The following is a 14248-nucleotide window of genomic DNA, read 5'->3' as shown; positions in this document are numbered from 1 at the left end:
TAGGATCTTTTTCCTACATTATACTTTTTTCAGATGAGGTAGCAAAAGCCTGATAACAGATTCCCTTTAACCCCTTCACGACTTTGGATGTACTCTTACGTAAAAGGCCGTGTGTATCCTTTTAATTTGGACTCGCCCCGCAAGCACGCACTTTTTTTTGTCATTTCACTGCACTTGTAATTTTTTTACCGTTTTCCAGTACAATATGTGGCAGAATGAATAGTGTCATTCAAAAGTACAACTGGTCTCATAAAAAAGCAAGCACTCATATGGCAATATTGAAGAAAAAATAAAAAAAAGTCATGGTTCTTGGAAGAAGGGGAGGAAAATCCAAGGGGAAAACGAAGTGGTCTCCATTTAATATAATAATTTGGTCGTCCTAATGCAATGGAGATTCTCAAAAAAAACCGTAATCAAACCAGAAGTATGTAAAAAATAAACAACAAAAAATAAATAAAACAGGCAAAGTAAAGGGGGAACAGTAGGGAATATTTAATTCAGCTACAGTATATTAGAAAAGCAATTAGATTATTACATTACATACAATAGGTATTTAAGATGACATCAATGTTAGTTTCGGACCACCCCCTTAAGCAACAGCCATTGCAGTGAGTTATCAGCTGTATGTTACATCGGTCACCCTTCCCCAGTGGCACCATCATCATCCATTGTTCTAGCATTTATTCGAAAGATAATGTACTATAAATTCTAGGAAATCACTTACTTATTTGTCCAGACTGAGCACTATCAAAGGCTCCAGTAAGGAAATGTTTCCCCTAAGACATAGAATATTACATTTTAGGTAAATTAATATTAATTATTATTATTATACTTTACAATAATTAATTCTTTATTAAAAGAATTATGGAGGACAGATGCAATGATGCTGTAGACAATACATTTTTTTATGGCTCCAACAGACCCCCCATCAATTTTAAAATTTTAAAGGGAATCTGTCACGTATTTTTTTATATTAAACTGCCCCCAATGTCATACAAGCAATGCAATGTGCATCACTAACATGTTTTTTTTTCTTCAAACAAATGTTCCCAGTATTTATCATAAAAAAAACACTTTTTATGCTCATGTAAATGTATTACAGACCTTTTCTTTCAGTGATAGGGGTGGCTCCATCTTTAATTTATGCTCACCCCCAGTATTGGGATTGATTGCCGTGACCGGCTGACGTCACCCCAATCTCACATATAATCCTGCGCTTGCACACTGCTCCTCAGCTGGTCGGCCATGCGCACTGAATCAGAGTGTACGTCCCCAGATTCATTTCCCATGGCCTTCTCATGTCTCCTTGGGAATGCGCCCGCTAAGCACATCCCTGTGACACCGACATCCCTGTTGTTCCATCACTCTACGTCAGGAACATTCACACATGTGAAATTAATCTGGAGACATACACCCAGATTGGGCGGGCATGCCCAGGCAGCCGAAGCGCAATGCACAGGTGCAGGATTGCCGTGATGTCAGCCGGTCACGGCAATCAATCAAAATGTCAGGCTATACAAATTATACGTGTGTAATTTGAATAGCTTGACTGAACCGTGACTGAACCGAAGGCAAGCGCCACCCCAATGACTGAAAGAAAAGGTCTGTAATACATTTACATGAGCATAAAAAGTGGGGTTTTTTTACAGTAAATACAGGGAACTTTAGTTTGAGAAAAACACGTTGGCAATGGACATTACACCACTAGCAAGACATTGGGGGCAGTTTAATATGAAAAAAGAACATGACAGGTTCCCTTTAATGTTCAGACGATAAAAAATATACAAGAAAGCTTGATGGAAACCTTGATAAACCTCCAAACACATATGAAAACATATGAAACATGGCTAAAATGTGACAAGGACGTTGGCTCTTGGCCTTCTGGCATTTGTTTTCACATAATATGATATCTAATTATGGGATATGATGAACTGTTTGATATAACCATCATAAACTATTAGGATTGTTAGGTTGGTTTTTTTTTTTACTACTCTCTCTCCTCTCTAGAGAGCAACGTGACAAAAATGAGCTACATGAATATGAGGAGATCCCGTCATCATGTTGACACTAAGGCTATGTGTCCACGGTAGAATGTTGCTGCGGATTTTTCTGCATGAAAATCCGCGACTTTCGCGGCAAATCCGCACCTTTTTTTTGCCGCGGACTTACCGCGGATTTACCGCGGATTTACCGCGGAATTGCCGCGGATTTTGATGCGGATTTTTTTTTTTTTCCCCATTCTATAGCCAAAATCCGGATCAAAATCCGCAACAATAATTGACATGTTGCAGATTTTTCCGGATCAAAATCCGCGGCAAATCCGCCGCGGAAAAATCCTCAGCATGGACACAGCATTTCCAAAATGCCATTGAAATGGCTTGGAAGTGCCGCTGCTGCAGATTTTCGGAAAATCCGCGGCTTTTCCGCGAGAAATCCGCGGCAAAATCCGCGCATTTTCCGCAGCGTGGACACATAGCCTTAAAGGGAACCAACCAGGTTTTTGCCCTATAATTAAAAGCAGTGCCTTAATGGCACTCAGAAGCTTATAAAAATGCCACCTTTAGCTGATAAATCCGAGTCTTGATTGCAGAGTAATCTTTGTCCATACAACTGAAAATGACGTAATTCGTGCAGTGCCTTGCGCATTGGGACGGGACTTTGTTGGCCGGGTATTCTGCAATGCTTCCTGCCCTGGCTGCCTGCCTCCCCTGTTTAAATTTCTCCCCTCTGTCACCACGATTAGCGTTATGTCAAGCACGTGCACAATACTATTTTCAAGTTTTACTTCAGGTCTTCAATAAAATGGCACTGGAATCAGCGCATGCATGTACCGCGATCTCTGGCGCCATTTTATTGTGTACACTGTGGAGATGACTAGAAGCGGCTGTGGCTCATGCACTGATAAAGAAAAAAATGCAATCAGCCCATGCACCACCACCTCTCATATTCATCTTTACAGTGTCTTCAATAAAATGGGTTCAGAGATCGCGATACTCGTATGCACTGATTCCGGCGTCATTTTATTGGAGACTTGGAGGAAAACTTGAAAACAATACTGCACATGTGCTGAACATAACACTAATCGTGGCCGCAGAAGGGAGAAATTTTAACAGAGGTGAAGCAGGCAGCCAGGAAAGGAATTATTACAGAAGACCCGACCCACAAAGTCTCGCCCCGGTGCTCAAGTCACTGCACCAATGATGTTATTTTTGGATGTTTGGACAAAGATTAATCTGCAATCATGATTTGGATTTATCAGCTAAAGGTGTCACTGCTGAAGAAAACCCTCCCCACAGCATGATGCTGCCACCACCATGTCTGATGGTGGGCATGGTGGTTTCGGAGTGTTAGTATCCACTGTACATAGCATTTTGTACTTAGCCCAGAAGTTCTGCTTTGGTCTCATCTGACCAGAGCACCTTCATTTTAATCAGGATCCTAGCAGCATCATTATGGCACTGTCTTTAGTTTATAGGTAAAAAATCTGGTGGTTGGTTCCCTTTAAGTTTGTTAATTTGTTTGTTTCTCTTGCTTTTTGAATATCAGGATGTAAAGAAAAAAAAAAGATGAATCACTGATGGACCCATCATAAGAGTAGCTGATAACAGATGATGATGGATCTGACATATCAATTAGATCCTGTAAAAACGGAAGCCATAATACCAGTATGATCAGAGCTACCTACATCTAAACCATTTTCTACCAGGCTGTGCCCACCATCTCTAAACAATACAGTATCTAATTGATCTTCACAGAGGAATACTCTTGTAATGCACAAACAATATTGTACGGACTCACTGTGAATCCAGGAAATCCTTGGTAAGAATTTATAAGCTCCTTAATTTCGTCAGGAGTTTTCTTACTTCTGAGAAAATCGCATCTAAGGTGAAATAAAATATTGTTTGTCATTTTCAGAAATTAAATCACCTTTCCAGATGTCTTTTGAGAAGAAGGAAAAAAAAATGTTTAAGAATGAAAAAATACTTCTCCACAAAATATAATTGGAAGTTACTATAGGTCTACAAGCTCTCTAAGTAAATGCGTAAATGCATGCGGGGTAATAATAGATCAAGGATCCAGAGTTAGGGCCCCATACACATTGGATAAGTCTGCCAATTTCAGAAAGACTAGTCAACCATCTAACTTGTATGGAGTCTCCTTGACTCTCCAGAGACAAATGATGCTGGAGGACAGAAGGGTTCACCTGTTGGAATTTCACAGGCAGATCTTTTTATTCTGTAGGGAGATGTGCGACCGCTAGAGGAGTCATAGAGAACACAGGAACATTTGGCTGTGATGAGCATTGCAGCATTTGGAGAAAGATTGCCGATGGCCCAACAATTACAGATGGGAGAATAATAACTATTCGTGTTTGGATAATACTTACCAAATATCGAGTACTATTCCAGTATTTGTCACGACAAGAAAAATGCTTGGGTTCCCCAATGACTTGCATTAGGTTTGTTAATTGTGACGAATACCGGAATAGTACTTTGGAATTTGTTACGAATAATCAGAACCCGAATAGTTACTATTTGCCCATTACTACTAACAATCATTCAACCAACAGTTATCTAATGTGAACGGCTAGCTTTATTCCTGCTCCATACATTTCCAGGTCTGCACGTTGCAGGGTCAGGAGGTCAGCAGGGTCAGGAGGTCAGCAGGGTCAGGAGGTCAGCAGGGTCAGGAGGTCAGTAGGATTGGTGAAGTCACATCTTCTGATTCCTAACCGGTGTTTTCGCATATCCAGGACAGGTGAATATGGGTTAGCTGGGTCATGTACATTTAAAGGGAACCTGTCACCAGTTTTTCGGCCTATAAGCTGCGGCCACCACCACCGGGCTCTTATATACAGCATTCTAACATGCTGTATATAAGAGCCCAGGCCGCTGTGTAAAACAAAAAGTACTGTATAATACTTACCTAACGGTCGCACTGCGGTGGATTTGGGTCAGATGGGTGTCTCCATTCTCTGATACCAGCGCCGCCTCTTTCGGCCATTTCTGTCGTCCTTCTTCTGTCACCGGGGTGCATGACGTGTCCTACGCCATGCACACTAGCCAGCATTGAGGTTCTGCACAGGCGCAGTTTGATCTGCCCTGAGCAGGGCAGATCAAAGTATTGTAGTGCGCCTGCGTGGGACCGGTGAGTGTGTATGACGTAGGATACACTCATGCACACAAGCGTCAGAAGGAGGACGAAGATGGCCGAAAGAGGAGGTGCCGGCACCGGAGAAAGGAGACGCCCATATGGCCCAACTCCACCGTTGCGACCGTTTTAGGGGAGTATTATAAACTGTTTTTTATGTTCTCACAGCGGCCTGGGCTCTTATGTACAGCATGTTAGAATGCTGTATATAAGAGCCCGGTAGTGGTGGCCGCAGCTCATAGGCCGAAAAACTGTTGACAGGTTCCCTTTAATCTAGTCTAATGCATGTGCACATAAGCCCTCTTGTGGCTCTCATACTTATTGCAGGCTGTGCACTTTTTATGACTTGATTTCATACTGCTCTATCTATATAACTGTACTTATAGAGATTATGCCATTGTACAGATTTAGTGGTTGGTATTTATTCCACTGCTATTATACTATATATTCTTTGTTGGTACATTTTATGGATGCTTTTTGGCACAGATATTAAAAACTTGCGACATCTTAATTGCAGCTCCTGCATGTTTTTGGGCCGCTTTACACGCTACGACATCGCTAAAGCCATGTCGTTGGGGTCACGGAATTTGTGACGCACATCCGGCCGTGTTAGCGATGTTGTTGCGTGTGACGCCTATGAGCGGTTTTGAATCGTTGCAAAAACGTTCAAAATCGCTAATCGTTGACATGGGGGTCCATTCCCAATTATCGTTGCAGCTGCAGGTACGATGTTGTTCGTCATTCCTGCGGCAGCACACATCGCTATGTGTGACACCGCAGGAACAAGGAACCTCGAGGAGGAGGTGGGCGGGATGTTACGCATCTCCCGCTTGAAGGAGGGATTATTCGGCAGTCACAGCGACATAGCTGAACAGGTATGTGCGTGTGACGCTGCCGTAGCGATAATGTTCACTAATGTTCACTACGGCAGAGATCACCACATATCGGCCGTACGACGGGGGCGGGTGCTATCGCGCTCGACATCGCCAGCAAATGCTAGCGATGTCGCAGCGTGTAAAGCGGCCCTTTGACTACCTGTGTCTGCATAGAAAACTGCTGCTTTGTTCATACGTACTATAAGTTTACAGTCAGTGCATTTTCTATTGGGCTAAGTGCAATATATATATATATATATATATATATATATATATACACATATACACACACACAGTACAGACCAAAAGTTTGGACACACCTTCTCATTCAAAGAGTTTTTCCTTATTTTCATGACTCTAAAAATTGTAGATTCACATTGAAGCCATCAAAACTATTGATGAAAACATGTGGAATGAAATACTTAAAAAAGTGTGAAACAACTGAAAATATGTCTTCTATTCTAGGTTCTTCAAAGTAGCCAAAAGTAGCCACCTTTTGCTTTGATTACTGCTTTGCACACTCTTGGCAGTCTCTTGAGGAGCTTCAAGAGGTAGTCACCGGAAATGGTCTTCCAACAGTCTTGAAGGAGTTCCCAGAGATGCTTAACACTTGTTGGCCCTTTTGCCTTCACTCTGCAGTCCAGCTCACCCCAAACCACCTCGATTGGGTTCAGGTCTGGTGACTGTGGAGACCAGGTCATCTGGTGTAGCACCCCATCACCCTCCTTCTTATTCAAATAGCCCTTACACAGCATGGAGGTGTGTTTGGGGTCATTGTCCTATTGAAAAATAAATGATGGTCCAACTAAACGCAAACCGGATGGAATAGCACACAGCTGCAAGATGCTGTGGTAGCCATGCTGATTCTGTATGCCTTTAATTTTGAGTAAATTCCCAACAGTGTCACCAGCAAAGCACCCCCACACCATCACACCTCCTCCTCCATGCTTCATGGTGGGAACCAGGCATGTAGAGTCTATCCGTTCACCTTTTCTACAAAGACACGGTGGTTGGATCCAAAGATCTCAAATTTGGACTCATCAGACCAAAGCACAGATTTCCACTGGTCTAATGTCCATTCCTTGTGTTCTTTAGCCCAAACAAGTCTCTTCTGCTTGTTGTCTGTCCTTAGCAGTGGCTTCCTAGCAGCTATTTTACCATGAAGGCCTGCTGCACAAAGTCTCCTCTTAATAGTTGTTCTAGAGATGAGAAGGTGTGTCCAAACTTTTGGTCTGTACTGTATATATATATATATATATATATATATATATATATATATATATGTATATATAGTTTTGAGTGTCAGTTACGCATTATATGGTCTTTTTACTGTGAACACTATCTATGAGCGATTTTGGCACTGATATAACATCATCAGGTACATTCCTATAACTTTTTTTATGTTTCTATGTTTCTTGGAGGCTGTGATCCAGCGTTGGTTCTGCACTCCAATCTCTCTCTTTTTATGTATTGTAATCTCTTGTGTGTTTTTATGTTTTGTCTAAATAAAATCTATTGGTATTTGTATTTTGTGGATCTTTACTCCATGTTTTCTGGCCTTTACATATTGATTCCTAACACAGTAGTGAGTGGAGCAGGACTAAGATTTATTTGATACTTTTAAGGGAGAGTCTGGAAACACGTATAAATAAGATCATCAGAGAAAACAAGACTCTTCATTATATTCTCATCCCTATAGCACTACATATAGCTGTGCGCATGGATCCTGTTTGTGAACATGGGGAGTAATGCTTGTAGTGAATAATACAATGCAATGTTGTTGTTTTATTCTTTCTCACAAATTTTCATACTTTTGTGAAATCAGAACCACATAACGTGCAGTCAGTGCGTCTATAGAGTTATTCTGAACTTCTCTCTTCAGCTGCACACTGCACAGCCTGTTTCACTTCCTTGTTCCTGGGGGGGAGGGGCACTCCTCAGGTGACAGTTCTGGTTCATGTGCTTTGTCCTACTGCTGAATTTCTACTTGTGACACATTAATGGTCAGTCAGTGCATATCCTGATATCTATTATCACTATATTTGCATACAGCGATAACAAGGCCTTGGAACCAGCACATGGCATGGGGAAAGTGAGAGCTATGATTAGGAGAACTATTCTGGAAACTGCCAATACTGACGGCTGGGCTGGAAAGGAGAGGTGGGAGCAGTAAAGGAGTTGGGAAGGGGGCAGTAGCTTAGCTACCAGGGAGGGGGCAGAGGGCCCACCCAGAGCAGCGCTACTGTTAACTATATCGGCGTGCACAGTGCACCAATATAGTTAACTTCTGTGGTAGTCAGGGCCGTATTTACCATTAGGCACTTGAGGGCACATGCCTGGGGCAGCGCTTTCCAGGGGGCGGCGCTATGACCGAAACAAAAAAAAAAAGTTGTTTTTTTTTACATTTTTTCCCTCATCCAAACTCTTTATTGGAGGAGGGAGGGGGTGCCGCAGTCAATTTATATTCGTGTCTATCAGACACCCAAATATAAATGAAGCTATGAGCGCGCCAGTACTTCTGGGTCACCGAAGCTCCAATCAGCTCCCTGCCCCGACGTACGGCCGTGAGCTCACTCTGCAGAGGTCACAGCAGCGTGAAGCAGCGCAGCGCAGAGGAGGACGGGAGATGGAGCCGCCGCCGCCGAGGAACGGAGATTCAGCCGCTGCCGCCCAGGACCAGAGGTTCAGCCGCCGCTATCGCCGCCGAGGACCGGAGATTCAGCCGCTGCCGCCCAGGACCGGAGATTCAGTCGCCGCCGCTGCTCTCGCCGAGGACTGGAGATTCAGCCTGGAGTAGGTAGGCGCTTTACAGCCGAAGACAGCGCCGAACAAACAGCCCGGGGGTGGGTGGGGGAGGCGCGCGCAATATAGGGGGTGGGGGGCGCGCGCAATATAGAGGATGGGGGATGAAGCGTGATGTGGGGGCGCAATATAGAGGATGGGGGATGGAGCGTGATGTGGGGGCACACCATGGAGGGTGGGGGAATGAAGTGTGATGTGGGGGCACAACATGGAGGATGGGGGAATGAAGCATGATGTGGGGGCACAACATGGAGGATGGGGGGATGAAGCATGATGTGGGGGCACAACTTGGAGGATGGGGGGATGAAGCATGATGTGGGGGCACAACATGGAGGATGGGGAGGTGAAGCATGATGTGGGGATGAAGCATGATGTGGGGGCACAACATGGAGGATGGGAGGATGAAGCATGATGTGGGGGCACAACATGGAGGATGGGGGAATGGAGCAGGATGGGGGTGCGCAGTATGGTGGATGGAGCAGGATGGGGGTGTGCAGCATGGAGAATGGGGTAGCATGGGGGGAGGCATGGTATGGAGAATGGGGTAGCTTGGGGGAGCTCTGTATGGAGGGGGCTTGATATGGAGAAGGGGCAGCATGGGGGGCCTCGGTATGGATGGGGGTTGATATGGAGAAGGGGCACCATGGAGGGGGCTTGGTATGGAGGGGGCTTGATATGGAAAAGAGGCAGCATGAGGGGACTTCATATGTAGAAGGTGCAGCATAGGGAGCGCTCAGTTACTAGCCTGGGAGGGCCCGATATGCAGAATGCGAAGTAGAAGGTTCATTATAGAGTGGGGACGTGTGTCGCCCTGGGCAAGCCAGGGGACACAGGTCACACACCACCACACCCCACACCCCAGGTAGGCACACCTAAGCTGAACCAAAAATCCTTGTTGCCTTCCTCCAGGAGTCTGCTGATGCACACCAGGGGGTGGGCCAGGCGGTTGGCTCCGCCCACCAAGGAGCTCACAACTCTGGAGGCGGGAAAACCAGGCAGATAGCCCCGGGCAGGGGAAGAGTGAAGTCGAGCTCAGGGCGAGCTTGTGTAAACAAGTTAAGCCCGGGGAGGGCAAGAGTAAACAACAGAGAAGTGAAAGTGGAGGAAAGAAGAGTAGTAAAGGAGGAAAGCAAGAAGTGGTGACAGAGCAGAGAGTGTGCAAGCCTGAGAGCCCAGCTTTGTGTAGGGCCAGAACAGCAAGGTCAGCGACGGCGGTGACTGTCCGGAGGCGGACCGTTTGGAAGTTCCTGGAAGGACCCCGTTGGCTGTGTGCCCGGTGGTCTGGAGCAGTGTTCCGAAAGACAGTCAGCACCAGGGCAGGGGCCTCTCGGACCCCGGCAAGGCTAGGAGTCGCCAAATTTGCCGAATCCGTCAGTGAAGGGGACGTAGATTCCCCCAACAACCAAGTCCCGATTGAAGGCAACAGCCCAACCCGTACAACAGAGGCACCGCCACCGCCAGGGCACCAGTCTCTGAGGGCCAGCGCCTGCGGGCAAAGTGTAGTGCTCCTCCGGCCCAGCTTGAAGCCGGGGAGCGGGTTACCGGTGGGGACCCATCGCAACCATCCGTACATACAGGTGCAAGGAAGAGGGACATCACCGTCACCTACCGGGAAAGCAAAGCAGCCGTCTGTGGGACCGTCCTACCAGCCGTTTGGTTTACCGTACAAACTGTGTCCACGTCTCAGGCTGAGTGAGTACCACAGTGCCGCAAGGCACAGCGCTGTCCCCGCGTCCCTGTGCCCACCAAGCCCTGCACCTCCCAAGCCATCACCGGGCCCCGGGATCACCAACCCCTACCCACGGAGGGGCAACACAACACCTGGCTGCTCCCCATCACCATCCCCGGGATCCCCGCATTAAGCAGCGGTGGTGCTACACATCACCACAACCGTGGGTGGCGTCACGGACATTATCCCAACATCCCAAACCCCCCTTTCACTCACGGGCGAGGAGTGCCGCTCGAGAAAAACCCCCGGGATCCGGCCTACGGCTCGAGCCACCACTGAGCAGCCGGACCCGAGCAGAAGGGGTGAGCGCGGTGTGCTGACACCCTCCTCCCCGCCCGCGACAACTTGGCGTCACGAACAGGATCTTACCGCTCTGCCGTCTGGTAGAGGTGCGCCTTGTTACCGCCGGAGGTATCCGGCAGAAAAATTGCAGAAGCCGCCATCTTTGGCGCGAAAAGTTCCCGCTCGAGCGTCTTCTCGAGCAGTAGAGGCGCGAAGGCCAGAACCCCGCCCCGAGAGAGGAGGGGCCGGAAAGAGCTAAGGGGGACGGAAACAAGATGTCTGCGCCCGATGGAGCCGCTGGAGGAGCGGTGGTCGCAGCCGCAGCGGCACCCGCGGATGGGAATGGGCCTGCCCAGGTCCCGGCCGTACCGGCGGGAGGTGCCGCGGCCCCCGCGCTCGCTCAGGTCATGCCGTTTTCCTTGCCCTATGCGCCCGGAGCTGCCTGGCTACCGCAGTATGACGGGAAACCGGATGCCCTACAGGCCTTCCGGAAAAAGCTTAACCCGTTGCTAGAGCTGTACCCCCTGACTGATAAGCAACGTGCAGCGATAGTGCTAGGCCAGTTAACCGGTGCGGCGGAGCAGGAAGCGGAGACCTGGGCCGAGGGGGACCGGCTCTCTGTAGCCACCATCTTTGAGAAGCTACAGACTGCCTTTGAGACCCGGACTGAAGCGGAGCTGAGGATGCAGTTTTACCAGTGCCGGCAACGAGCTGGGGATAGCATTCGGGACTATGCTCTACGTCTGCAGACCGCCCTCCGCACGCTGAAGCGGGTGAACCCTATTAATGAGGCGGATAGCAACAAGATGTTAGTGGAGCAATTTGCGCAGGGGATGAGATCCCCTGAGGATCGCAAACAACTCCGGCTGTGGGCCCTGGAACAACCTGATGTGGACTTTGCTGTGTTAAAGGAGCGGGCCATTAAAGCACTACAGCCTCCAGCAACCGAAGTTCTGGAACCCGCCCCGTGGCCCGTCGAGACGGCTCCCGTTATGGCGGCCTCAGCCAAATCTACCTCTCCAACACCTGCAGCCCCGAGCAGCACAGTGGAAGAACTGGCAGCCCAGGTCCGTCGCATGGACGGAGACCTTGCCAAAATCCTGGCTGCCCTACAACCTCTGACCAGACCTCAGCCTCCGGCGCAGATACAGCTTGCTGACAGTCCCGAGGACGTTCCCTGGATGCAGCGGAGAAGTGCCGACAACCCGCGGAGCCGACCCCCAATCTGCTACAAGTGCCGTAAGCCGGGTCATTACTACCGACAGTGCCCGTTAAACGAGCAACCCCTGGGGCCCCGGGCCAATCCTCAGGAGTAGAACATCGTGGCCCCCCGGACTGGCGAGACCGATATATCGGGGCCCGCCCTATCATCCCCGTGGCTGTGGACGGCATACCAGTGATGGCTCTCTTGGACACTGGATCACAGGTAACTACCATACCGTACACGTTGTACCAGCGGTACTGGGCCGTAGACGAACTGGCGCCCCCAGACAATAGTATAACATTGATTGCCGCTAATGGACTCCCATTGACCCAGGTGGGGTATAAGCAAGTGGCTATGACAGTGGGGCAAGCTGAACTGCAACACCAGGGTATGATTGTGATCATGAATGAGCCCAGTGATCATAACCCGAAAATAGTGCTGGGAACCAATGTGATGGAGCACTGCATGGCTGATGTGTTAACCCTATTACAACAGCTAGCCGCCACAGCAGCAGGGAGCCGGCAGAGGGCTGTGCAGCGTGAGATCCGAGCCCTGATGTACCGCCAGCATGTAAGCTCAACAGGAGGGGAGATTGGTGGAGTGAGAGTGATGGATGTTGCTCCATTGACTGTGCCCCCTAGGAGTGAGATGATGATCTGGTGTAGGGCAGCAGTAGGGCCTCAGGGGCGTGACTACCCTGCGATGATGGAGCCCATGCCTTCTGAGCACTGGCCCACTGTAATGGCCGCCCGAGGGGTGGTGGATGTGAAGAAAGGGAGAGTGCCTGTGAGAGTGCTGAACTGTGGAGAGGAAGAAGTCAGGCTTCCCCGGTATGCCACCATTGCCAAGCTGCTCACCCTGGACCCTCACACTATCCATGAAGCCAGTCCATCCACACTTCCACCTACCACCAGCACTTCCCCACCCCGGGGGGAGACAGAGGAGTGGCATCAACAGCTACACGTAGGCACTGATGATACCCCTACACATCACAGGGCAGGGGTACACAGGGTGGTGCAGGAGTACGAACAGGTTTTCAGTAAGCACCCCCTAGACTTTGGGCAGATCAAGGGGGTCCAACACCACATTCCCACAGGTGAACATCCCCCTATCAAGGAGAGGTATAGACCTATTCCCCCTGCACATTACCAGTGTGCCAAAGATATGTTGAGGAATATGAAGGAGGCAGGGGTTATTCGGGACAGCTGTAGTCCCTGGGCCGCTCCATTGGTACTGGTTAAGAAGAAGGATGGTACCATGCGGATGTGTGTGGACTACCGGAAGATCAACCAGATAACCCATAAAGATGCCTATCCATTACCTCGTATTGAAGAGTCTTTGGCTGCACTGAGAACTGCAAACTACTTCTCGACCCTTGACCTCACCAGCGGATACTGGCAAGTGGCCGTGGCCCCCGAGGACCGGGAGAAGACCGCCTTAACCACCCCGATGGGGCTCTGCGAATTCAATAGCATGCCGTTTGGGCTGTGCAATGCCCCCGGGACCTTCCAACGGTTGATGGAGTGCTGTCTGGGACATTTAAACTTCGAGACCGTCCTGCTGTATTTGGATGATGTGATTGTTTATTCCCAGACGTATGAAGCCCATCTGGAGCACCTGGCCGAGGTGTTCGCGTCCCTTGCCAAGTTCGGGATGAAGTTGAAGCCCTCAAAATGCCATCTGCTGAAACCCAGGGTGCAGTATCTAGGGCATGTGGTGAGTGCGGATGGTGTCGCCCCTGACCCTGAGAAGATCACTGCCATCCAGAGCTGACCGAGACCAACTACAGTGAGGGAAGTAAGGCAGTTTCTGGGTCTGGTGGGGTACTATCGGCGCTTTATAAAGGGGTACACGAAGATGGCTGCCCCCATGCAAGATCTCCTCGTGGGACAGACCAAAGGTGGTAGACCCATTGGAGCCCCACTGTCGTGGGAGGACAAGCATGAGGAGTCCTTTTGCCAGTTGAAGGCGGCCTTGACCGGAGAAGAGGTCCTGGCGTACCCTGACTATGGGCGCCCGTTCATCCTCCACATGGACGCCAGTAACGTGGGGCTGGGAGCGGTCCTATCCCAGGTCCAGGATGGAAAGGAGAAGGTGATTGCCTACGCCAGCCGAAAACTCCGGCCGACCGAAAGGAACCCTGAGAACTATAGCTCCTTCAAGCTCGAACTATTGGCGTTGGTGTGGGCTATCACGGAGCAGTTC

General features: G+C 48.9%; 1 protein-coding gene across 1 annotated transcript in view; it reads right to left on the bottom strand.

The window, feature by feature from the left end:
* The window catches only part of LOC142255131 (baculoviral IAP repeat-containing protein 1-like), a 109139-nt gene that overhangs the window by 63338 nt on the left and 31553 nt on the right, over window positions 1-14248 (bottom strand). Inside the window, exons 3-4 of the mRNA XM_075326632.1 lie at window positions 3799-3880; window positions 725-776 (exon numbers count right to left, since the gene is read on the bottom strand). Of these exons, the coding sequence (XP_075182747.1) occupies window positions 725-776; window positions 3799-3880 (134 nt within the window). The remainder of the gene's footprint in view (window positions 1-724; window positions 777-3798; window positions 3881-14248) is intronic.

Source organism: Anomaloglossus baeobatrachus, chromosome 1 (assembly GCF_048569485.1).
Source record: "Anomaloglossus baeobatrachus isolate aAnoBae1 chromosome 1, aAnoBae1.hap1, whole genome shotgun sequence".
NCBI lineage: Eukaryota > Metazoa > Chordata > Amphibia > Anura > Aromobatidae > Anomaloglossus > Anomaloglossus baeobatrachus.
Note: the sequence above shows the minus strand (reverse complement) of the source record. Positions and strands in the feature narration are given on the sequence as shown.